At 40.2% G+C, this 26,406-nt stretch overlaps 2 protein-coding genes across 3 annotated transcripts in view; one reads left to right on the forward strand and one right to left on the reverse strand.

The window, feature by feature from the left end:
- The window catches only part of ADPRM (ADP-ribose/CDP-alcohol diphosphatase, manganese-dependent), a 16,762-nt gene extending 8,326 nt beyond the window's left edge, over positions 1 to 8,436 (reverse strand). Inside the window, exons 1-2 of the mRNA XM_011933252.1 lie at positions 8,379 to 8,436; positions 706 to 1,323 (exon numbers count right to left, since the gene is read on the reverse strand). Of these exons, the coding sequence (XP_011788642.1) occupies positions 706 to 1,306 (601 nt within the window). The 5' untranslated portion in view covers positions 1,307 to 1,323; positions 8,379 to 8,436. The remainder of the gene's footprint in view (positions 1 to 705; positions 1,324 to 8,378) is intronic.
- LOC105505423 (protein SCO1 homolog, mitochondrial) lies at positions 8,103 to 25,933 on the forward strand. Of its 2 annotated transcripts, none has more exons than XM_011933249.1 (6): positions 8,103 to 8,804; positions 10,216 to 10,306; positions 13,058 to 13,255; positions 14,051 to 14,143; positions 19,147 to 19,262; positions 25,057 to 25,933. In XM_011933249.1, the coding sequence occupies exons 1-6, from the start codon at positions 8,526 to 8,528 to the stop codon at positions 25,189 to 25,191; spliced, it is 912 nt and encodes a 303-aa protein (XP_011788639.1). In that variant the 5' UTR covers positions 8,103 to 8,525; the 3' UTR covers positions 25,192 to 25,933. The 2 variants fall into 2 exon arrangements, with proteins under 2 accessions (XP_011788639.1, XP_011788640.1); XM_011933250.1 differs by having other exon boundaries at positions 13,058 to 13,162.
- Positions 25,934 to 26,406: the final 473 nt, after the last annotated feature.

Consider the following 26,406-nt stretch of genomic DNA (forward strand, 5'->3'; position numbering starts at 1 on the left):
AAAAAAAAAAAAAAAAATGCAAACTTCTTATTAAGTCCACTGAGCCACTACATAGTCTTGGCCCTGTTTACACTCCAAAATCATCTTGTACCTCACTGGCCCTTTCCTGTGCTCTTCAACAGTGCTCAAGTCTTATTCCATTTAGTGCCTGTGCATGTTTTTCCCTCAGTCTGCTAACTCCCTATGCCCATTCTTTCCAAGGGAGACTCCTCCTTGTCATTTAGGTCTCAGCTTAAATATCTTTCTCCTTGGAGAGGCTTTCCCTAATCACCTAATCTAAAATAGTAACCCTAATCCTTTTCCACAACACTCTATAACATGATATGCTATTTCCTTGGCAGCACTTATGACCACAGAAATCATCTTGTTTCTGTTTCATTTATCATCTGTCTTGCCCACTTACTGTGTTTGTTCCCTCCATTCCATCCATCAAAAAAGTTAATATTGTTAATATTGTTTACAGCTCGGAATAGCTACCCCTGGAAAAAGTGCCCGGCCTAGATCAGGCATTTAAAATATCTGTTAATTTAATCAATCTTGAATCAGCTGTAACCAATCCATGTGAGAGCGGGCTTGTGAGAAATCCTGACCCTGAACAAGTGACAATATTCTTTTACCTTAATTGTCCATCTTCCTGCTGAATAAAAGGTAGTTGAAGAATTTAAAGACAATCTATTAGATTCTCAGCTCAAAGGAATAATTCACCTTGAGGACTATTCAGTTCCGTATTTGGATTGTGCTCCCTCAATATCTTCATACACTGCTCGTATTTTGGAGAAGACTGATCCATGCCCAAGACACTCAAGTCATACGCATCAAGTAAAACGAACCGGAATTTAGGGAATGGTACAAAATGATAAGCATAATAATCCTCTGAAGGCATGGTCTCGGGATGATGTACAATCTGATCTTCTAGAAACTTAGTGTTAAGTTTAGAGAGTGTTAAATACTCTCTACTGAAGTTATAGAATTCATGGTTTCCCCATGTATGATGAACTGGAACTTTAAGCCTCTTGAATGTGTCCATAACAAGTTCTAGGGACTTCTCGGATGTATTATACTGTGCATTATATCCATCGATGATATCTCCAAGCTGAAGGACACAACAGAGCGTGCTGCTTTCATTATTCCAGTCTTCAATGGCGCCCTGTAAGTGAAGAAGACTATGTCTGTAGTATCGCCGCCTGGTTCCTTGGAAATTAAAGCCATCTTCTAAGTCAGCATATTGAACATCTGCAATAACGCCAAAGGAGAAAAGACGCTCTGAACTCTCACTTAGGGCTTCAGGACTGGGTTTATCATCCATAACCTCCAAACAGGTTTCTAAATAAACTAAAGTAAAAAAAGAGAGCTAAATTATAAACGTTTTAATTTCCCAATTTCACTGAAGAAAATGATAAAGGGAATGTTAAAGTTAATTCATTAGACAGCTTGGTACAGGAAAAAGGACATGGGCTTTAGAGTCCAACAGTCTTAGGTCTAAACTGCTAACCCTCTAAAACACTTGCTTTCTCTTCTGGAAAATAGATGATAATCTCTTTCAGAAGAGTAACAATTTATAAAAGGCACTATCCTATCAATAGACATTCTAATGCTAATAAAGTCCAATTTAAATCTGGAATAATTGCTGATTTTTAAGAAATACTCATTTTAAACACACACACACACATGCACACACACAGACACACACACACAACCTGTCCCACAAACACCAAATAATTCTATCAACACTTCAAGATCATTTGTTTTAGAAAGCTGTATATTACATTCATTCACTGTATATACTTTGCAAAAGATTCCCATTATGGGTTATTTTCTGTCAGGCTGAATCTTTTCTCTTCCTTGGTGGGTAGGTCACCCAAAATAAGTTTCTCAAATTTTATATCTGAAGTAATAGGTGAGGGGGAGGCAATGCAGATACGAAAGGGGAGGAATAATTTTAAATGACAACAACAAAAAAATCCAGCACAAAAACTAACTGATGTGACTATTATTTCTGTGAGCAGTGGTTCCTGGTTCTTCAATAGTTGGGATTAAAATTTGCTTTTTTTGTTTGTGTGTGTGTTTTTTTTTTTTTGACAGGGTCACTATGTTGCCCAGGCTGGTCTTCGACTCAAGCAATCCTTCCACCTCAGCCTCCCAAGTAGCTGGGATTACAGGTATGAGACACCACACCCAGCCCTGGATCCTAATTTGAAGCAGGGTTGTTTTTTTTTATTTTAAACTTGAATATTAACCTACCCCACATCAAAACAGAAAAGATGAAATCTTTTCTTCTGATAAATGATCTCTGCCCTGCCTCAGTGGCCAAAAAGAGCAAGATTTAAACTTGAAAAAACTATTACTCGATTGTTTAAACTGTAAATTATAATCTCTTAAACGAGCCCAGAATGCTAATGATTCAAACAAAAATCAAAGGCCAAGATCCTAAATTGTCAATGATTTTTGTCATAAAGACTATAGTAATAAACTGTTGCTGTGGTGTCTGAATTACTTAAAACCTAAAAATTCATTTGACTTTCTAAAATTACTTTCAGACGCCTCATCTCTAGTCATTTGACAAATATATCTACAGAGTTCCTACTTAAACCTCTATGGACATGTAAAATCCCAACTCTAAGAGTACTCCTATAACAACTCTAAGAGTACTAATAAGAGATGAAAACAACTCCACAATTGGAATAAGGATAAGACTTCAATTTGACATATCTGAGAATTAGGGGCCTCTTTTCATCCTAAAACTGTTGTTACTAATGATACACTCTTTAATCCACCTAATTATGAGTTTCAGCTACTTTCTTCCTTAATCTGGTTGGGTATAACTAGCCCTAAAATAGGTAACAGCACCATAAAGAGATGGAAATCCTATACTTTTTTCAATTTGCCTGTTTCTTCCTGCAGCCCCTATCTGAAAATCTCATTCGATATCAAGTCAGTCAGTATGTATGAGGATGTATAAATTAGAGGTAATCTGATTGGAAAAGCGGGGAACTTCAGTACAATTACAGGAAGTACAAAAATCCATCTAAGTCAGTTTAAAAATCTCTAGCCTTATGTTAGGTTTCAAATATTTGCGATTCCAAGTTCAGATTAATAGAAGAATCAAATCAGAAGATAACTTAGCAAGTATATAACATGAATATTATCACCAAGGTTAAGAGAAAACTATTTCTGGGGGGTGATCTTATCCCCTGCCAAGTGAGCTTGTTTTTGTCTTTAAACTCAGAGGCTTTATGGTGATATGTGTTGTGGATCTCCTGGAGGGGATTTAGTCCCAATGAATTGGATCTTCTCTCCACAAGACAGCTGTTATTTTTGCCTACCCAGCATTCATTTCCTGTTCTTAAGGTGACAGCACCCCAATTTTTCTCTAGGCATTTATCCAATTCCCCACTCTCAGTTCTTGTGATCTGACCTCCATCCCCATTCACTGGCTAGGGAAGTGAAATAGCAGACACATGGCCCAGACCTGGCCAATAAAAGCCCAGTTTCCTCTGGCCAGTTAGGGGTAGGCATGCAACTCAAGCTAGGTCACAATAAGCATCAGCCCTGGGACAGGCGCTGGCACTACTAGCAAAAGTAGTCACTGTCTCCTACGCTGATAAACTAAGGCTTCAATTTTTGGAGAAAAATGAATGGACAAGAAATCCAACACAGAAGGAAACAATTCCGAATGATGGAAAGACAGAGATTTCTGAAAACATTAGTTGAATACCTAAATTCACCTGTCCCTGCTAGAACCATCTCTGGTCATTCAGTTACACATATCAGCACATAAATTCTCCTGGGCTTAAAGCTAAATCAAATGTATTTTCTGTCATTTGATACCAAAATCCGCTCAAATACACCTTCTACTGGAACACAGTTCAGTTTAGAAAAACTCAAGGCTATCCTAAGAACTGGCAATTTTTAAGGAAAGTTAACGTGGAGAGAAGCACCAAGGAGCGCACTTCAAAACAGCAACGTGTTCTGGGGGAAAAAGAGAGATCCAAAGTGTTGAATATACATGGCTTTTAAAAATAAGGTTAGTATCCCTTTATCCAAAATGCTTGGGACCAGAAGTGTTTTAGATTTCAAACTTTTTCAGATTTTGGAATATACTTAACAGTTGAGCATTCCTGATCTGAAAATCCAAAATCCAAAATGCTCCAATGAACATTTCCTTTGAGCTTTATGTTGGTGCTCAAGTTTCTGATTTGGGGGCATTTCAGATTTCAGAAACGTATTCAGGGAAAGACAGTCAGGATCAGAAGTGAGTATGTCGGGGCAAAAAGAACCAGGTGGTTAGGGAACTGACTCTCCTAGCGAGTTCAGCCTTCCCCTTTCTTGGTTCAGGGAGACGTTGGGGGAGCTCAGAAAGATTGATCCTGGTGAACAGAGAGGTCAAAAACTCAAAGCCACCTCCAATGAGGAAATTTAGAATTAATAAGCACTCTAATGTCAGAAATTTTTTCAAAATAGCTCCCTCCCTCCACCAAATACAAACACACAAAAAAATCAGCGAGTAGAGGATAATTGTTGAAGCTAGGAATGCGTGCAAGAGGTTTATTCTAACTACTTTTATGTGTGTTTAAAAATGTATATATAGGCCGGGCACGGTGGCTCACGCCTGTAATCCCAGCGCTTTGAGAGGCCAAAGCGGGCGGATCATGAGGTCAGGAAATCAAGACCATCCTGGCTAACATGGTGAAACCCCATCTCTACTAAAAATACAAAAATTAGCTGGGTGTGGTGGCAGGCATCTGTAGTCCCAGCTACTCAAGACGCTGAGGTAGGAGAATGGCGTGAACCCGGGAGGCAGAGCTGGCAGTGAACAGAGATCGTGCTACTGCACTCCAGCCTGGGCAACACAGCAAGACGCCATCTCAAAAAAAAAAAGAAAAAAAATTATGAAGTTTAAAAAAAAAATCAAAAATTTAGAGAAAATCAAACCTGGAAAAATTAGAAGACCTAAGGAAATATTTTGCTTTTGAATAGAAAGGAGAATGGCAAGTTTTTAGTGAACTTTGTTTTCAAAGTCTGCCTGCACCATTTATTATATGCTACATTATCTAAGTTTTAAAGAGGTGTTATGAAGTGCTGAAAGCTGCTTTGAAAGGAAAGACCCAGAACTGAATTATAGTCCTCGTGTTTCCTGGAGCAAAATAACCTTCAACAGGTTATTGTGAGCTTCAACTGAGTTATGATCACAGTAAACTATTACTTTGTAAATCTCTGTAAACCATAAAGTACTATATGCATGTTAAGAAAATAATTTTAAAATTATATATCTGAAAATCCATCTAATGAGCCTCAGATAACTGAAACTACTGCAACATTTTAATAGAAGAGAATAATGTAGAAAAGTTTGTAAGAGTTGCTCTCAAAATTCCCATCAAGTCATGGTACAGGGTAAGTAGGCAGCATTTTGAGAAAACCACCTTACGCATAATTTTTTTTTTTTCCTGAGACAGGGTCTGGCTCTGTTGCCTGTTGCCCAGGCTGGAGTGCAGTGGTGCAATCACGGCTCACTGTAGCCTCGACTTCCTGGGCTCAAGTGATCCTCCCAATTCAGCCTCCCTGGTAGCTAGGACTACAGGCAGGTACCAACACACCTGGCCTTTTTTTTGTTTTGTTTTTATAGAGATAGGGTTTTGCCATGTTGCCCAGGCTGGTCTCAAGCTCCTGAGCTCAAGTGATCCACCTGCCTCAGGCCTCCCAAATCCAAGGATGCTTAATTACTGAAAAGTTGCTACAAGATCATACTAATAAAACTTCTCCAATACTTAAGATTGGCAGAAGGCTGAAGTTCCTTGTGGAAAGCCTTCAAGCATCAATAATGAACTTGTAAAAGAAGTAGCTCTATCGTGAAAAAAGTATGTTTCCTTCACTCTATTGTCAAAGGTGAAGGGGGCAGCAGGGGAAGTCTAGAGATTAATAAAGAGAGACTCTGTTCAGAGAAACTATTGTTAACAGAGGCTCCTAGCCTAAGGGTGCAGCAAACGTTTTCTATGCAGAGAGCATACCAAAAGGAAAAGTTAAGTTGGGGCAGGAAATGTTTGTGGTTAGGAGTTAGGCACAAGGGGCGGGGGTCTGGAACAAAATTGAAGTAAACACATTAGGGTGCTGGGAAGTTCACAAAAAGTTAGGGCCTAGCTGTCCCAGTCAAACCAGCCTAAAGTTATGTCAAGAACAAAATCTGATCACTATTGATAGAACCAATATCAGACGATACTAATCCATGCCCTGCTTCTCTCAAGAAAAATATCTAAATTGGGGCCGGGTACGGTGGCTCATGCCTGTAATCCTAGCACTTTGGGAGGCTGAGGCGGGCGGATCACATCAGGAAATTGAGACCGTCCTGGCTAACACGATGAAACATCGTCTCTACTAAAAATACATTAAAAAAAAAAAATTAGCCAGGCATGGTGGCACACGCCTGTAGTCCCAGCTACTTGGGAGGATGAGGCAGGAGAATCACTTGAACCCAGGAGGCGGAGGTTGTAGTGAGCTGAAATCGCACCACTGCACACTCCAGCCTGGGCGACAGAGGGAGACTGCGTCTCAAAAAACAAAAAGAAAGAAAAGAAAAAAGAAAAATATCTAACTTGGAAAACAAAACATAAACTTCATTTGTTAACTTTGGTGGTTTCACAGCAGTAATAAAAGTGATAAGGTTTATACAAGATAACACTGTAGGCACCTTCTGGCACTAAAGTTTCATGGGTCCTTGCCCTCAGGCTCAGGTGTTACTAGCAACTCATCCAAAATGCAGTTACAAAACACCTACTTTGAGCCAGGAACTGTTTTATTTTTATTTTACTTATTTTTTAGAGGCATAGTCTTGCTTTGTTGCCTAGACTGGAATGCAGTGGCCTGATCACAGCTCACTGCAGTTTCAAACTCCTAGGCTCCAGCGATCCACTCACCTCCGCCTCCCGAAATGATGGCATTACAGGTGTGAGCCACCACATCTGGCCCCAAGAACTGTTTTCAATGATAGTATTTTATTTAATATTATAAAATTAATATGAAGAAGTTGCTACTAAAAGAAGCACTTTAGCAAATAAAATTTAATAGATCAGCTAGAAACACTGACTTCAATCTTAATTTGGGTGTCTGATCAGGTAACCTACAATTGGGCAATTAGAGATGAACAATACTTTTGTATGCTATTTGCCTGACTACACAAGGTACTTTTATGTCGTTTTGTCAATTACAGGAAAAAATTATCCCTGGGCAAACAAATACACAAAGATAAAAGAGTAAAAATCTTACCCACGGGCAACTTTAAGATAGAAAACAATAGTTTGATTAACAACTTGAAGTGCTGAACAAACATTTAAGAACTCCGGCAGAAATTTCTGAAAATCCTAGTCCAACCGAGAATCAAGAAACACAGGTAACAGGATGCTCTGTTACCGGGTTAGAGAGCAGCACAGTTGGCTAGTATGGCCAACTCATAGAAAACAAGCAAACCAACCATGCTCTGGTCCAACACTCACCAGAGCACGAGTTTCTCCTACTTGGTGTCGGTCCCTTGGGGGAAAAAAAAAAGCCACACAGGAGCGGGATCTGTAGTTAAGTAATTAGAGGTTTTTGCCAAGCAACCACCGAGGTAGGGGCGGGGTGGGAGTGGTTAATATTGCGGATCTTAAAGATATAAATAAAGGCAGATGGAATGAAGTTAGATTTGCACAAGGAACAAAAAACATACGGATGCTCTTGGCCTCATTAATAAGGAACATAAGCAGTTCCGGACGAGAAACCCATAACAAACTTCAAATCACGAAACTTTAGGGAGCAAGGGAGTCTGTGAGAGTATTTTAAGAAACTGGGGCCCAGAAAGACTAAGTTAAGGGACGGGATATCATGCCGTCTACACTTCTTTATACACTGCTATGCTTTATTAATTAGGTTACAATATAATGTTAAATAACTAGAAGCGCTGGGCATTTAAAGTTCTTCCAGACCACCCAAACCACTGAAATTATCCTAATTAGCAATTTTTTTTAAAGTTACAGATTATTTCAATTGCAATGGGTCGGTTTCTATTTCAAAGATGTAAAGGAGTCAACAATCTTGCACTTCCTCTTGGCCGGCAGGACGACGTTGACAAAGTCGGCCAGACAAGGTAGGGTTACGGGGGCTGCCCAGTCCTGTGGGTTTCTAGGCAGTGTGTTCTCTCTTCCGAGGTTGGGGTGTCCCCGGGGCGAGGAGCTAGCTGTGGTCACCGAAGCCCCCGACCAAGGCGCCGCGCCCCCATTGCTTGGGGCCGCCTTGCCTCGGCCCAGCCACGCACCTGGACCCCTAAGGCATCCCCCTTCCCGTGGCTCCGCGGTCCCGTGGCACCGCCCAGCCCGCGCCTGACCCGCCTCCAGCCGCAAGGAACTACCTACCGTGCACCGGCCCCTCAGCTGAAAGAATCCTGACTACGGGCTAAGCAACCGGGCCACCAACGAGCAGGACGGACAGAGCGGCTCCTTCCGACTTCCGGAGGAAGCGAAACGTTACCGGAAATCGCGGGGAGGGTCAAAGGATACCCCATGGCGATGCTGGTCCTAGTACCCGGAGGAGTTATGCGGCCTCTGGGTGGCCAACTTTGGCGCTTCTTGCCTCGCGGACTCGAGCTTTGGGGCCCAGCCGAGGGGACTGCGAGAGTCCTGCTGAGGCAGTTCTGCGTGCGGCAAGCGGAGGTGTGGCGTGCCTCGGGGCTCCCTGGCTACTGTTTAGGAACCCGGCCCCTCAGCACGGCGAGGCCACCACCCCCACCCCCGTGGTCGGATAAGGACCCCAGAGACTCCGCGCGCCCCTCGAAGCCCGGGGTGAGTGCACACCGGGAACCCTTCTGGTGCTCGTCGCTGCTGTCGGCCAGCCCAGCCGCCACATCCCACTTGGTCGTAACTAACCTCAGACACTACTCCGCCTCCCCTAAAGTTGTCCTCAGCTTGGGCGCGTTACCTGCGTCGTGGAATTTCATCCTGCATTTCCCGTGCTTTGCCGGTAGTCCCAATTCTCCAGAGAGAACCTGAGACCTTACTTACATCCTCTCCACGTGGCTGGATGCCTGGACTTGGATTTTATGTTAACGTTTCCACCAAAAAAAAAAAAATTAAGTTTCAGGTTTTCTTAAGGGTGTGAACCTAAAGTTGACTGTGATTGAGGAGTCAGAGGACTTTTATAATTTGTCACTTGAACCTCATCCAGAGTTCCATGTATACGTTGAAATTGAAACAAAAAATGGAACTTAGTTATGTGTGGATGTGCCTTTTCCTTGGGGTTCTCTCGAGTTCCAGTTCTGACCCAGAAAGAACTTGAGAGCCACTATCCTGTGGTAAGAGAAGTGGGTTTTCGGAGCTGCGGGAAGATTAATGAGTTAGGCCTAGTTGGCCAACTTCTTCCTCATTTGGGGAGTTGAATAAGGGTACAAAGAAATAGTGGCGGTAATTTGCAGGAAGCTCCACTTTTAGATGCTTCTTGTACTTTGACTTTGTTACTTCTGAAAGCCAGAGTTAGGTTAACCTCCCAAATTTCGTTTCGTTTGTTTATATTCTCAGTATCAGCATAAACAGATAATGGTTTTTTTGTGTGTGTTTTTGGATTTTTGGTTTTTATTTTGTTTTGAGACGGAGTTTTGCTCTGTTGCCCAGGCTGGAGTGCAGTGGCCCGATCTCGGCCCACTGCAACCTCCGCCTCCCCGGTTCAAGCAATTCTCCTGCCTCAGCCTCCGGTGTAGCTGGGTTTAGAGGGACCCGCTACCACGCCCGGCTAATTTTTGTATTTTTAGCGGAGATGGGATTTCACCATGTTGGCCATGCTGGTGTCAAACTCCAGACCTCAGGTGATCCACCGCCTCGGCCTCCCAAAGTGCTGGGATTACAGGTGTGACCCACGACGCCGGGCCATAATTGGTTTTTAAGTCAGGATTGGAGCCAGGGTCACACATAGTAACAATCATGGTACTTGAGGTTGTATTTTTGTTTGTTTGTTTTTTAAACATGAAGAGAAACTGACTTAGGGAACTTTCCCTTGGAGATGACTGTCTTTGTAATTCAGATCCCAGACCTAACTGCATCCACAGAAACTTTGAGCATTTTCTCATCCCTGAAACATTTTGCACATTTAACAACATCATGGCCTATGTGTATATGTATTAAAAACTACTGTCATAAGTTTATATGGTTAAATGTTTGCATCTTACTAGAGTTTTTATGTTTGAAATCCCTGCCCTAGTAGCCTGTTTCCTGGAAGTCTTTAGCAATCACATTTGCTATTGGAGGAGCTTTACTGGCTGGAATGAAGTACATGAAGAAAGAAAAGGCAGAGAGTAAGTAGCTGTCATCTGCTCAGCCCTAAATAAAGTTCTTCCTGGCTATGGACTAACACCTTTTTCGTTGTTTTTAAGCTTTTTGTTTTGAAACAACTTTAGATTTACCAAAAAAAATTGCAAAGATAGCATAGGTTCTATATACCTTTCGCCCAGCTTCCCCTAGTATTAACATCTTATATAACCATGGCACATTTTTCATAACTAAGAAATTTAAAATGTCATACAACTATTAAATTACAGCTTCTATTTGGATTTCACTTGTTTTTCTATCAATGTCTTTTATCTGTTCCAGGACCCAAGCTAGGATACCACTGCATAAGAGTGTTAAAAGATGTACTGTGGATAGATTTGACTGGGCAAGATGAAATCTGGAGGGTGCAAAGATGACTAAGATGCACTCCAGCCTTTGAGGTGCACATGGCAGAGAAACTGACACAGAAGTAAAGGATTTTACTAGATGCGGTTCTGCCAGATTAGAAGGAAGCTTAGCATGTTCTGAGAGCAAAAGCAAGGCCCAGCCTTGGGATTTGAGCAGGCTTCCTAGGGATCAGGCAAGAAGCAGGGTGCGAGTAGATATTGCATGCCCTCTGTGGATGAGGGAGTGGTGAAGAGAGCCTGGTCAGGAAGTGCTAGGAACTACTCTGGATTAGCATCTTGAAATATTTAGAAATTGTTTATAAGAACGTTGTATTTTAGTGAATATCCTAGGACTTCTCTAAGATTTGGTTTAGAGGTTTTAGGTAAATCTTTAAAGTATTGCTTAAACCTTTCCATTTTTTGGAGTCTCTTTTGATAACATTATAGACAAAGGCCAATGATTAAATCTGGGAATTCATAGGCTTTGGGAACTTAGCAGTGTAAGTTTTGTACTGATATACGTGTATATATAGATATCCGACTCTTTGACATAATAAGTAGTCTTGGTAAGATTTTCATAGTCTAATAAGCAGTAAGTTCCTTTAGTTTCACAAAGAAAAGCTAGGAAAGTTGTGGCAGGAAAATTCTAGAATATGGAAGCTTTTTTGGACTTTAGTTTGGAATTTCAAGTGCAGTTCTAGCATTTGTTTTATTTAAAAAATGTGTTATGAAATAATCTTAAAACTCTTCCTAAATAATTTGAGAGTATTTATTTGCTGACATGTTGCCTCATCAGCTCGAAACACTTTTTGGTGTATTTCCTACAAACAAGGACCTTCTCGAACGTAACCACAATACAACCATCAAAATTAGAAAATTAACACTGATATTTTGCTCGTGTTCAGTCTTGGATAGGGTTTTGTTTGTTTGGTTGGTTTTTGAGACGGGGTTTCGCTCCTGTTGCCCAGGCTGGATTACAGTTCAGTCTTCCAGGTTTTGCTGCTTGACGTCTTTCATAGCAAAAGACATCCGTTTCATCCATTTCAGAACCACACCACCTTGTACCTAGTTGTTCACCTTAGCCTCCTTCATCTGTAACAATTTCCCAGGCTTTAACTGACGCCCACGATCTTGACAGCTTTGACGGTTACAGGAGAGTTATTTTGCAGAATGCCTCTTAGCTTGGCCTTGTCTGATGTTTCCTCATTCAGGTCATTCGGGTTGTTCACCTTTGGCAGGAATATCACAAAAGTGATGCTGTATTCTCCTTGCATCTGGTCAGATACCACATAGTACTAGTTGTCCCATTACTGATAATGTCCAGTTTGATCACTTGATTAATGTGTGTCTAACAAGTTTTCTACTGAAAAGTTACTCATGTAATTAATGGTCTTTCGTGATTTGTATTGGCATATGTATACTTAAATTTTCTGTTCCCCATCATACTATCAATGCATTCATTTATTTGTATCTGTGGACCTGTTTGCTGTATATTCATTCAGTTTCAATCCATAATCTCTTTATTTTGATGCCCAAGTTGTCCCAGATTGATCAGCGGGAGCCCCCTTGCAGCAGGCTTCTGTGGCTTTGACATGTTCTCTGAGTTCTGCTTTCCTTCTGCCACAACAAGAGGTTCCAGCCTCATTTTCCACTTTCTTTGCCGCAACCCTGGTATCAGCCATTTCTCCAAAAAGCTGTTTCCTTTTAGTGAAGAATGATATTTAGAAGTCAGGTTCTGAGATCATCGTTCTTGGAGTGTGTCTGCTCCGTGGTCCTCTCAGTGGACATGGTGAGAAAATAGATGTATTTATGTACTTCTATATTTATTTTATATCTATATAGATAGAAGCTCACACTAGTACCTCCAGTGTATTTCCAGTACTACAGGGTTCAGCCTAGCTTTCTTCCTCTCCATAGATGACTCCGTTTCCTATTGTAACTCTCTTGGCTTTAATATATTCATTTATTTCATCAATTTCCTGTGTGTAACTAAGGTCCCATCTCCATTCTCACCTCCCCACGCAGGATCAGACTCCATATGCCAGGCCACCCCCCGTACCCCACTTGGGTTCAGACATGCAGCTGTAGGCCACTGCGGCCCCTCCCTGCCCCCAGCATGGACACACCTAATGGCTTAGGACTGAATTGTTCCTGAAAAAGAAGAAATATTGTTTCCTTTTTTACAACATACCATAGTATTTCATTTGATTTTGTTTTAATGTTTTGTGCTTATTTTTCTCAAAAGATTTCTTTAGCTTCTTGAAAACAAACTATTTTTTCCACATTTTGTGCCCCCACCGTAAGTAACATAGTACTGGCCATATGTCAGGTATTTGAGTACCTCTGGTTAAACTGACTTTTTTTTGATGTGTATGTTTGTGTCTCCTTAAGAGTTAGAGAAGGAACGGCAGCGACAGATCGGCAAGCCTTTACTTGGGGGACCATTTTCCCTCACAACTCATACTGGGGAGCATAAAACTGACAAGGACTACTTGGGTCAGTGGTTATTGATTTATTTTGGCTTCACTCATTGCCCTGATGTCTGTCCAGAAGAACTAGAGAAGATGATTCAAGTCGTGGATGAAATAGGTAAGAAAGCCGTCACTAATTATACAAAGTATATGTTTACTTAATGTTACTAGGTTTTTCACATTCTTGTATTGTTAGGTGGGGTTTTGCAATTATGTGATTTGTAAGAACATAAAATCTCAGCATTTGGCTTGTTTGTTGCTTTGAGTCTTGTGACCTTATTCTCCACTGAAGGAAGCTTGTTTTGATGTGAAATGTTAGATCACTTAAAAATGTCAGTGTGTCTCCCTTAACTCAGCTTTTGTGTCCCTTCTTTTATTGCATCACTGAGGCCACCATTGCCTCTTCCCCACTGATTGTGACAATTAAATTAGGAAATCTTTGCAATGGTTTGCAGTCAGTGGCATTTTACTAATACCAGTAAGAAGGAAGGGTGCCTCCATAAGGTGTATTATTTCAGGATATTCAGTTCTTATTAACAGTTTACCTTCTTGCCCTTGAGATATGGTGGGAGTGAAAAAAACTACAGATACTGGAGCGGATTAAGAGATAAGATAGCCACATGACATCATCCAGGGGAAGAACACTTACGCGCCAGTGCAGGCAGTTGACAGGATATGTAACCTTGTATTATCCACCACAGACAATACTACTGTGTATGAGTCTGCTCCTCCTAAAGGCCATCCCATCCCCATACCCTTCCCCGTCGTCTTCCTCTTCACCTGAATGTTAAGATGTCCATCTCTTTTCAAAACACCTAGCTGTCCAGCACGTCCTCTACTCTACTGTTATAGCTGGTTTGCTTTGTCTTTCCCCTTAGGGTGTGAATACGGACTAATTGGAACTCTCTTTCAGATAGCATTACAACTCTGCCAGATCTAACTCCACTTTTCATCAGCATTGACCCAGAGAGGGACACAAAAGAAGCCATCGCAAAGTATGTGAAAGGTATGTTTTTTAAATAATACTTTACATTTATTTAGCTTTAAAATTTTTGGAATATCAGTTCATTTGAACCTTACAGTGCCTTGTGGAATAGGACAAATGGTATTACCACCAATTTTATAGGCGAATAAAAAGATGAAGCTAGGAATTATTACTGTGGATAGTCAGGGTATAAGTAAGAAACGGGTTTCTCAATTCCTGATGCAGTGCTCTTTATGTTTTGTCACAGAGAAAGGATTTGAACTTGGCCTTCATGTATCAACTAAGTTAATCGAGCCTTGAGTTGAGAGTAAGGACACATTGCTTCTAATTCCAGGCTGTAACTCATTCTCTCCTTGGTAAAATTAGGACAAACATATATTCAGAAAGTATGTTCATTGGGAGATTAAAGATGAATAATTAAATATAAACGTATTTTGAACTCAGCATATGTTTTATAAATTTAAAACATTTGCTGTGACAGGCCAGGCATGGTGGCTTGTGCCTGCTGTAATCCCAGCACTTTGGGAGACCAGGGTGGGCAGATCACCTTAAGTCAGGAGTTTGAGACCAGCCTGGCCAACATGGTGGAACCCCGTCTCTAGAAAATACAAAAATTAGCCAGGCGTGGTGCTGCGCGCCGGTAATCCCAGCTACTCGGGAGGCTGAGGCAGGAGAATTGCGTGAACCCGGGAGGCGGAAGTCACAGTGAGCTGACATAACGCCACTGAACTCCAGCCTGGGCAACAGAACTAGACTCCGTCTTAAAAATAAATAAAACATTTACTATGACAAACACATAACTGTTGTTTAATTGACACATAACAGTTGTACGTATTTATGGGGTACAGAGTCCCTATCCTCCCTTACCCTTTCCAGCCTCTAGTATCCACAGTTCTTCTCTCTGCTTCTATGAGATCAACTTTTTTAGCTTCTGCATATTAATGTGAACATGCAGTATTTATCTTTCTGTGCCTGACTTATTTAACATACTAATAGTGTCCTCCAGGCTCATCTCCATTGCCACAAATGACACAATTTCATTCTTTCATATGGCTGGGTAGTATTCCATGATGTATGTATACCACATTTTCTTTATCCATTCACCTGTTGATGAGTACTGTTGGATTTCAAATCTTGGCTATTGTGATTAGTGCTGTAGTGAACATGGGAATGCAGACGTTTCTTCAATACACTGTTTTCATCTCCTTTGGATATATACCCAGTAGTGAGATTCCTGGATTATATTGCAGTTCTGTTTTTAGTTTTGTTTTGTTTTGTTTTTTTGAGACGGAGTCTGTGTCGCCCAGGCTGGAGTGCAGTGGCCGGATCTCAGCTCACTGCAAGCTCTGCCTCCTGGGTTTACGCCATTGTCCTGCCTCAGCCTCCCGAGTAGCTGGGACTACAGGCGCCCACCACCTCGCCGGCTAGTTTTTTGTAGTTTTTAGTAGAGACGGGGTTTCACCGTGTTAGCCAGGATGGTCTCGATCTCCTGACCTCGTGATCCGCCCGCCTCGGCCTCCCAAAGTGCTGGGATTACAGGCTTGAGCCACCGCGCCCGGCCTGTTTTTAGTTTTTTGAGGAACCTCCATACTGCTATCCACAATGGTTATACTAATTTACATTTCCATCAACAGTGTGTATGAGGTATCTTTGTTTTGAATCATTGTCAGCATTGGTTATTTTTTTGCATTTTTGGTGATAGTCATTCAAATTGGGATGAGATACCTAATTGTGGTTTTGATTTGCGTTTCCCTGGTGATTGGTGATGTTAAGCATTTTTTTCGTATACTTGTTGGCCATTTGTGTGTCTTCTTTTGAGAAATGCCTATTTAGATCATTTGCCCTTTTAAAAAATGTTATTTTTGTTTTTGCTGTTGAGTTGATTGAGTTCCTTGTACATTCTGGATATTACTCCCTAGTCAGATGAATAGTGTGCACATATTTTCTCCCATTCTTAGGTTGTCTCTTCCTTCTGTTTATTGTTTCCTTTGCTGTGCAGAAGCTTTTTGTTTTGATATAATCCCATTTGCCTATTTTTGCTTTTGTTGCCTGTGTCTTGAGGCCTTGTCTATAAAATTTTTTCCCAGATTAATGTCCTGAAGTGTTTCCCCTATGTTTTCTTCTAGTAATTTTATAGTTTCAGGTCTTACATTTGTCTTTCCTACATTTATATTTAATTTTTGTATATGATAAATATAGGGATCTAGTTTCAGCACCCTTTCTTGAAGAGACTGTCCTTTTCCAGCGTATGTTTTTGGTGTCTGTGTCAGAAATCAGTTGGCTTAATTTCTCGGTTCTCTATGCTGTTCCCATTGGTCTGTGTGTCTGTTTTTATGCCAGTACCATGCTGTTTTGTTTACTATGACTTTGTACTATGTTTTGAAGTCAGGTAGTGTGATCCTGCCAGCTTTGTTCTTTTTAATTAAGATTGCCTTGGCTCTTAGGGATCTGTTGTGGTTTTATAAGAATTTTAGGATTGTTTTTTCTGCTTCTAAGGAAGGCATTACTTTCAGTGGAGGAATTTCAATCAAACATCTCTGTATGCTGTTTAAAAGCTGTTAGGCACTTTTAAAGACTACAAATTATAGTAGAATTGAGAGTGGATGCTTATTAGGTTCTAATTCAGCTGTGAGAGTGGGCAAGTTGAATTTCTCTAGACTCAAGTTCAGCATATGTGCTTAAAAATCAGGAATCTGAATTTTAATTATGTTAACATTGATTTAATAACTGGTTAAAAGCACTAAAGAATAGTTTTATATTTATTATATGACACGTTCAAATACATATCTTCTAAAACTTTGAGGTTATTTAAAAATATGTTTTATGAAGGATCTGCTGTATGTATAATTAATTCTAACACATTTATTAAAGTATAATTGACATGCAATAAAGTATAGGCATTTGAAGTATATAATTTGTTGCCTTTTGTAACTGAAACCATCCCACAGTCAAGAAAATGAACATACCTGTTACCCTCAAAAGTTTTCCTTTGCCCTTTTTAACCCCTCCTTTTTTCCCTCCCCAATCTCCTGTCTGCAGAACTGCTTTCTGTTGATAAAGATTAGTCTGCACTTTCTGTATATCATAGTTCATTCCTTTTTGTTGCTGACTAATAGTTCACCGATGGACATTTGTGTTTTTTGCATTTATTGGCCGTTACGAATAAAGCTGCTAAGAACATTTATGTACATGTTTTTGTGTGGACACGTACTTTCATTTATTTCGAGTAAATAGGATAGGAATGGTTGGATCATATGGTAGGTGTATTTTAACTTTCTAAGACGCTGAGAACCTGTTTGCTAAAATGGTATGTTTCTGCATTCCTGCCAGCAGTATATGAGAGTCCCAGCTCTGCCACAGCATCACCACTCTTGGTGTGGCCAGTCTTTTTAACTTTAGCCACTCTAGTAGGTGCTTAGTGATATCTCATTGTGATTTTAGCATACATTTTCTTAATGACTGTTAATATTGAGCTTCTTTTTATGCTCTTATTTGCCATCTGTGTTACCTTTAGTGAAGTGTCTGTTCATATCTTTTGACCACTTTTTATGGAGTTCTTTGTTTTCTCATGTATGTGTATATGTATTATTTATATTCTAGATACAAGTTAGGTATGTGATTTGCAAATATTTTCTTCCAGTCTGTGGCTTGTCATTTCAGTCTCTTAACAGTGCCTTGTTCTAATGAAGTCCAAATTTATCAGTATGTCCTGTTAATATCGTGCTTTTGGTTTAGTATGTAAGAAATCTTTGTCTAACCCAAGGTTACAAAGATTTATGTTTTCTTCTTGAAGTTTGGAGTTTTTACTACATATACTTAAACATAATTTATTTCTACAGTTTATAAGTTTGTCAGAAATTTGGGCAATAGTATAGTCATTTCATGAAGCAATAAAAACCAGATATTTATGAACTCATTGAGTTATGCACAGTCTTCAATTTAAACATGTGTTGTATCGGCAAAAATCACATATTACTAACCAAACCATAATATCCTCAAATGAGTAGACATTTGAGTTGCTGTACCTAACCAAAACTCCAGACTTTATGGTAATTTTCAGCAGCACATACTGATTGATGATGTAGTCATTACTAGCTGCATTTTGGGGAGATTTTTAAAACTTTAACTTGGTATTCAGAAAAAAATGCAGTTTCAGCAATTTAATTTTTAAAAAAGTTTGAATGTGCAGCTAACTCAGGCTTCATTTACCTTTCTCTTTATTTACTCAGAGTGGGGGAAAAAAGCCTGTCTTTTCAGAATCCGAACAATTTCTCATTTAGATTGATGAGTTCATCCAAGGAACAAAAATTGGCTTCTGTACCTTAGAAGAAGGAACTGCTGTTAAATGTTGGGCTGTCATTTCAGTAGTTTGATGAATCCAGTTGTTTTAAGTGACCTCTACCAGTTCACTTACATAAATTCCAAAAACTTAATAGCAGATACATGCTCTGAATGATTTGCTCTTTTTCAGAACATTGTTATGATTGTGATTTGGGAATGACTAGTATTAATTAATTGACCAGTTTTGTTTTTTTTTTTTTTTTATCAGAAGTAAAGAGTAGAACTTGATACTAGTGTTGAAATTATTTGCAAGAAAATAAGATGCAGGTATTTTGACCTGATATGAACTTAGTTGTGAAGCAAATTTTTTTCCTCATATGATGCCATGAAAAGTTATAGTAGTTAATCTATGATAATATTTTTGAGCTTTAGTGTATCTCAGAGCTACATGTAACTAATTTTTTAAAATCAATTTAAAATGTGATTTAAGTAATTAGAAAATATTCCGTCCAGGTCTTTACTAGGTAGTCATAAAAGGATTTGACTTATATATTACAAAGGAGAATTTTCATTTGTTCTTTGTGAATTTCTTCTCCTTTTCCTTTGAATCGTGAAGAAATGTTTGGGGACTCACAGGAAGAAAGTGACAGTAGAGCTGCTTTACAACTGGTATATTTTTTGAAGTAGAGATGTTTGTTTTACTAGCTTCTCATTTTTCACTCTCTCTCTCATTTTTTATTTAGAATTTTCTCCCAAACTGGTTGGCTTGACTGGCACGAGAGAAGAAGTCGATCAAGTGGCCAGAGCATACAGAGTGTATTATAGCCCTGGCCCCAAGGACGAAGATGAAGACTACATAGTAAGTAAATGCTCCAGTTTTAACCCATGGACCAGCTCCCAGATCCCAAATAGTCATAAGACTTTTCCATGACTGATTGGCTTCTGAGAAGAGAGAAAACCTAAGATTATTGCAAAGTCCTTAGGAATTTTTTTTTTTTTTTTTGGAGACGGAGTCTAGCTCTGTCGCCCAGGCTGGAGTGCAGTGGCGCGATCTCGGCTCACTGCAAGCTCCACCTCCCGGGTTTACGCCATTCTCCTGCCTCAGCCTCCCGAGTAGCTGGGACTCGCGGCTCACTGCAAGCTCCACCTCCCGGGTTTACGCCATTCTCCTGCCTCAGCCTCCCGAGTAGCTGGGACTACAGGCGCCCGCCATCTCGCCCGGCTAGTTTTTTGTATTTTTTAGTAGAGACGGGGTTTCACCGTGTTGGTCAGGATGGTCTCGATCTCCTGACCTCGTGATCCACCCGTCTCGGCCTCCCAAAGTGCTGGGATTACAGGCTTGAGCCACCGCGCCCGGCCTACCTGGCTACTTTTTTATATTTTCTGGGAGAGACGGGGTTTCACCATGTTGGCCAGGCTGATCTCAAACTCCTGGCCTTACCCACCTCAGCCTCCCAAAGTGCTAGGATTACAGGCGGGAGCCACCGCACCCAGCCTCCATAGGAATTTTGAATATTTGAAAGGATAATATAAGCATGTTTTTTACTTTTTGTTTATTTTTGAGATAAACAAAAAGTTTATCTGTAACAAAAAGTTTTTGTTTATTTTTGAGATAAACAAAAAGTTATCCAGGCTGGAGTGCAGTGGTATGACCTCGGCTCACTTCGACCTCCACCTCCCGGATTCAAGCAGTTCTCCTCCCTCAGTCTCTCGCATAGCTGCGATTACTGGCGTGCGCCCACCTGTGCCCGGCTAATTTTTGTATTTTTAGTAGGGAAGGAGTTTTGTCATGTTGGCCAGGCGAGGCCAAGAGTTCTGGAATTCCTGACCTCAGGTGATCTGCGCTGCTCACCTCAGCTTCCCAAAGTGCTGGGATGACAGGCCTGAGCCGCTGTGCCCAGCCAGAAGCATGCTTTTTAAAAGATGATTGTTTGATTTGTATTCACTATTCTCATAATTCAGTTGCCTGTTTTTCTTTTATAGTGACATATAGGATTTTAGGGCAATTTAAAAGCAGATACTTGGGTGCCACGTTGTAAATAAAGAGAAGCCATCATTTGGAACAACACTGATTTTGAAGAGATTGTATTGGTTCTCACTGTGTCCCCAGTATAGAGGTATCAGAAATTGTTCTTTTGGAGAACCAGTTTTAGGCCATGGAGAACTGCATTTTTAGGTTGAATGAGAATTCTGAAAAGCAAAAGATAAAAGGTTGATTTGCCCATTGATTATATGCCTTGGACAGTTAGGTGTTAAATGTGTGCTTTTTAATGATAAGGAACAGAAATTCTGTTGTACTGGTGTAGCTCTTGTATGAACTATCCTCATATTCATCAGCACTGCCCCAGAAGCCTTAGGGTCATGCCCAAGTTACTGTGTTTCTTTTCTTGTCAGTGGTTTCACAGTGAAGCACCAAAAACGGGCATTAGCACCACCACGATCCACCAATTTTCTTCTCAATTTGGACATTTTTCTCCTATCACATTAAGAGTCGGCATTGTATTTGAGCATTATTTCAGTTTTTTTCTTAGTTGTCATACTCTGTTTTTTCTGTAATATTGTTTGGGCAGGGTAGTCATAAGATCTTTCTAGCTGTGAAGCTGTCTTTGTAGAAAGAAAGATGGCCAAGACCCCAAATCACTGATCCAGCAGCTCCCCATGGCCCGTCCGAAGAGTGAGATGCAGAGGGGGCGGGATGTCTCAGTGCAGTGCTTTGTCTCAACAGCCAACCGTGGTTTCTCTGTCCCTTTGAACCTGGAACACATGTGCTCCTGGAGCCTACAGCCGAAATTAAAAGCAAGCTTCTGGCCCGTTTGCCTTAATTAAGCCTACACAGTAATCTTGTCTTCCAGTTGTGCTGCCTTGTAGAATTAGGGAAACTTGGATTCCTTGTAGTAAAAGATGAGAAAAATGAGCATTTTTCCTTAAGCCTTAATTGTAAGGAAAGTAGAGGGACCCTCCTCTGTTTTCCTCTTGCTGCTCTAGCAGGAGAGAAGCGCAGAGAGCCACAGTGGCCAAGAGAGGAAGCCATAGGAAAAGGACTTTCCAGACTTCTTTTTTACAGAGAGTTGTGTTAACTGGTTTTGAGTTTATCTGATGATGACAGCAGGAATAGATGAGCTCATCAGTCTTGATTTCCAGCATTAAATGAGTTATATTAAATTGTTTAAACGTATTCAGTCCTAAACTAGGTAACAGTCCATAGTCTGACGCTTAGAACTCATAACTCAGAGTCAGAAAGTCATAAATCAGAAAGAAGTTGTACAAATAAACCCAAACAGCCTGCAAAACTTAAACTGAAAACATTCAGGTACAGTGACAAGAGATTTTGCTGAAACCAAAGTGCTGCGCACGGCAGGAAGGGGGTTGTGGTCAGACTGCTATCACATACCCAGCTCTACTCAACTGCCCCTCTGCATTTTCTATTTAAAATACTTTGAAACCTTTAATTGTGTAGCCTGCCTTGCCTGGTTAGTATTGATGTGGCAAGAATGTATCATATTCATGTCTGCCTGTAACAGCAGTGGACAGCTAGGTGCCAGTGAGATCGTAAAGCAAACACAAGCCTGGGCACTGAAATTTATACTCACAACACAGATAATCCAGAATATGGATATTCATTTTTTTAATTACAAATGAAAATGAAAATATGTAAGTCTTATGGAGACTTCTTGGACCTTGTAGAATGTATCTTTGGCCCCATTTTTAGAAATACTGGCCTACTGCTATAAGAATTTGACTTTTGATGAAATTCGATGGGGAGTTCATTGCTGTACATTTGCTAAGTCATCCAATAGGGGGAGACACTCTCCAGCTTCTTAGGCTTTTCATTAGTGTGACTTTAGTCCCTTGAGGTCACAGATTTTCATCCATAAGATGGTTTGGGAAACTTCTGTTAACATTTAAGGACCTGCAGGAAGTAAGGGGGTACCTTTAAGGTTAACGTTGAGATGTAATGGAATGAAATTTTCTTAATCTAAAACAACAGCAACAAAAGGTAAGCTGCTGGCTTTTGAGTGGACTCTTCAGACTGATGGAACTAGGTATACCAAATATTTGGGATTCCATAGAAAGCTGGATCTGCACATTAATGTATTTTATATATATAATACTTAATTATTATATAGGTATTAGTTAGAAAGTACTGTTGAAAAAAGAATACAAATGGCCTTCAAACCTAAATGTTCAGTTTCCTAATAAAAGAAATGTGAATTGTATAATGAGGTAACATTTTTCTATTAGCTCAGCAGTGGTCAGGAAATTTGAAAACATATTGTCAAAATTGGAAAAACAGGAAATGTACTGGAGGAGTGAATTTGGAACAGCAGGCTCTCTCATGCATTGTTGACAGGGGTTAAACTCATACACCCTCTTCAGAGGGCAGTTTAACAGTGTCTTTCACATTTAAAGTGATACACTTTTTAGGCCAGAGATTCTACTTTTTGGACTTTATCCTACAAATATACCCTATGGCATTGTAAAGAGAAAAGACTGAAAATCCAGGAACCATTTTTTAACTACTGTGTATAATCTGATATAGAACAATGTCCAATATATTGTTAAATGAGAAAGCAGTACTCTATAATATATTGTTACTTGTGTATAAAAAAAATAAGTGGTAGTGGATATATACACATAGTAGATGCGGAGAATTTCTCTGGAAGGAACTGGTGACATTGGTTCCCTCTAAAGGGAACTGAGGCACTCTGGGTGTGAGGACGGGGAGGGACATTTTCACTGAATAAATTTAATGGATATTCCTTTTCTATGTGCATATATTACCTTTTCAAAACGTAACTCACACTAAAACGTAACTTGCACACTAAAAAAACTGAGTTACTGCCCTCCACTAGAATTGGAGCTAGAGGCAACGTGGTGATAAAAGTTTGTGGACTTTAAAACTAGACAGATTCTAGGTTTTAAAGTTAGGCCTGGCACTTAGCAGTTATATAATTTACTGTCTCCAGCCTGTGATGCCATTTGTAGAGGAGGAGAATACCTGTTTCATGGCTTAAGATGACATGTGAAAGAATTTGTCAGTTAATGCTAGTGTCCTTTTTCTATACAAGGAAGTACTAGAACTTGGAAGACCTCTATATTAGAATAAATGTCAATTTGCTGTGTCACAACCCAAAGGAATATTGAGGAGTGACTGACAAGTTCAACAGATACAGATAAAACAATGTTTTTGTTGTGTACTACAAGGTAATTTATATTAAGAACACTCAGAAAATAAGTCCCACATATTGTAATTTGTTTTTTTAACAGAGAATAGAGAAAAGGAAGAAATAGGGAGAAAGAGTGATGTAAGCTACAGAGTAAGGCTTGACGAGAGAACTGGAGACTGACTTCTGATTTCTGTATCAATTGTGTGGAGAAATAGAGCTCCCCGTGTTGCTCCGACAGTGGACTGTCCCGCAGCACTTGAGATCCAGTTGTTGGCGCTCTTTTGGTGCACATTCTTTCCTTATGTGGGGAGGCAGGTGCTCTTTCCATTTGCTGTCTTAAGAATGTGTGTATAAAAAATAATACCCTCACAGACATATAATGCATGCTGGGGTATATTTGGGCAGTGTCTCCAGTTTGGTATTAGTAATCACATTCCTGTCTTTCTTTGTCTTGCCAAATAGCAATCAAGCCTGCAATAAATTCCAAGGACTCTTAAGTGCCAAATCTCACTTGAAATTGGATTTTATGAAAGTGTCTAACTAAAAAAACTGGTGACTAATCTAAGTTAAAGTTAGAGCTGGGACCGTTTTAGGACTTTGCTGGGAAAATGGATGCTGAGTTTCAGATGACTCTGTGGTTGGGGGGAGCAGCGTTTACGCTCCCGAGGATTTGCTTTCCAGGTGATTTTTAAGATGACTCCGTGAGTTGGCGGCGGGGGCTGGGGGGTCGGGGAAGGGCAGCATTTATGGCTTCTGAAGATTTGCTTTCCAGGTGATGGAGTGATTTCAGACAGGATTATTCAGTGGAGGAGACAAAAATTTCCTTGGGGAGAAAAATGTTTCTTTTCCTGTTTCTGTTTGAATTACTAATATTAAAACTAAATATTGTTCAACTTTATAGATTATTTAAACTAGTGATTAGTTTTCTGATTTCTTCTCATAAAGCATGGTAAGCAGAATTTTGGCGATAATGAATGACAACCAGTTCTTTCTAAAACAAAGGAATAAACCCAAGAACTTACGAAAGAAAGCAGTTTTTCACCAACACTTAATTCCATGTGATGTCTCTGTAACATGTTTAGGGTCTGAGGAGATACCTTACTCAAAAATGAAGGTATTTTTCAACAGCATTGCTATTCCACAAAGATTGACTGCTTTATAAAAGCCTGCAGCAGCTATTTCTTAGAAGGTGAATTCTTTTCTCAGAGAGTATGTGGGTAAATGTGTTAAGGATTAAACCAAAAGAATTTCAGGTTCTAGCTGTGACAAGCAATAACCAGTGCAGTTGTTTAGGACACAAAAGATTTTAGACAATTTTTGTTAGGAATTTGCTATAATAGGCTTAAGCCTATTCCATGAATAATGGATGCTACAGAGGTTATTTAAGCATGAATGTAAAGTTCTCCTATCTTGCAGGATACATTCAGTAAAATAAGCAGCTTATTTTGATAATCTTTGTCACACTCTCCCCCCTTCTCTCTGCAGGTGGATCACACAATAATAATGTACTTGGTTGGACCAGATGGTGAATTCCTAGATTATTTTGGCCAGAATAAGAGGAAGGGAGAAATAGCCGCTTCAATTGTCGCACACATGAGGCCATACAGGAAAAAGAGCTAGCCAAAGCAGTGTTGCTGGATGCAGTATTGTCTTGCTAAGAGGAAGGAAACTTTGTCTTGCATAGGAGCTTATATAAATATAAACATATATACATGCAGTCTACAGAATGGCCTTCATATCATGAGAACATTTCTGTTTTGGATGGGGATGTTACCCTTGCGTTCAACCAAAATTGATTCTTGGAACTGTAAAGTTTACAACCCAAAGTCAGAGGACCAAGTTAAAGTGAAGCCAGTAAAGAACCCACCTGCGGAAAGGACACGGCGGGGCAAGGCACAGCCAGTGCGTTTCTGCCTGCAAACAGTGCCTCTCCATTGTCTTGGACCCTTGCTCAAATAGCTGTGGGACTGAATTTCGCAGAAAAGAATATAATTTCCATAGTGCTCTTGCTTGCCTCTTCTTGAGTTCTTTGCTCTTCTGAGTTCTTGGTGGCTAATAACAGTCAGATTAGGGTGTCAGCCATTCAGAGTTGATACTTGAAAGCTTTAGTTTTCCTTATTAATATCACTATCAGATTTGACTAATGAAGAGGAAATCTATCATTTGGGGAAAAAAAAAAACATCAGTTTGATTTCTCTACGGGGTATTTTATGTGATTTTTAGCTAAGTGGTGTGCCAGGTTTTCAGTGACATACCAAATGGAAATAAAGAGGATATTGATCATGGGTGTGATGCTGAGTACCTCTCTGCATATACTGAATTGTACTTTGTGTAAAATAAACATATTCAATTTTGCTGTTCAGGCAAGCATGATCTTTTTCATGGGTGATGAGTGGGTACATAGATGGCTGCACACAGTTCTCAGGGAAGAGACCCAGAGGCTCCAGCGGGCAGGTGGGTGGGACACTTGCTGAAGTGCAGGTTCCCAGACCCAGAGCTGAATTCACTGAATCCGCAGTATGATGCAGAGACCGGCTTCCATAACAGATATCCCAGGTGACTCAGATGCTGGTGGACCGGGACCATCCCTTAAGAAAGTATTTTTTGGGGAAATAACTTGCCTGGCACAATGGCTAATGCCTATAATCCCAGCACTTTGGGAGGCCAGGGCCTGAGGATTGCTTGAGGTTAGGTGTTCAAGACAAGCCTGGGCAACATACTGAGACCCCCCCCCCCCCATCTCTACAAAAAAATTTTTTTGGCATGGTGGCACGTGCCTGTAGTCCGGCTATTTGGGAGACTGAAATGGAGGATCACTTGAGTCCAGGAATTCAA

The sequence above is a fragment of the Colobus angolensis genome, unplaced genomic scaffold (genome assembly GCF_000951035.1).
Source record: "Colobus angolensis palliatus isolate OR3802 unplaced genomic scaffold, Cang.pa_1.0 Scaffold125, whole genome shotgun sequence".
NCBI lineage: Eukaryota > Metazoa > Chordata > Mammalia > Primates > Cercopithecidae > Colobus > Colobus angolensis.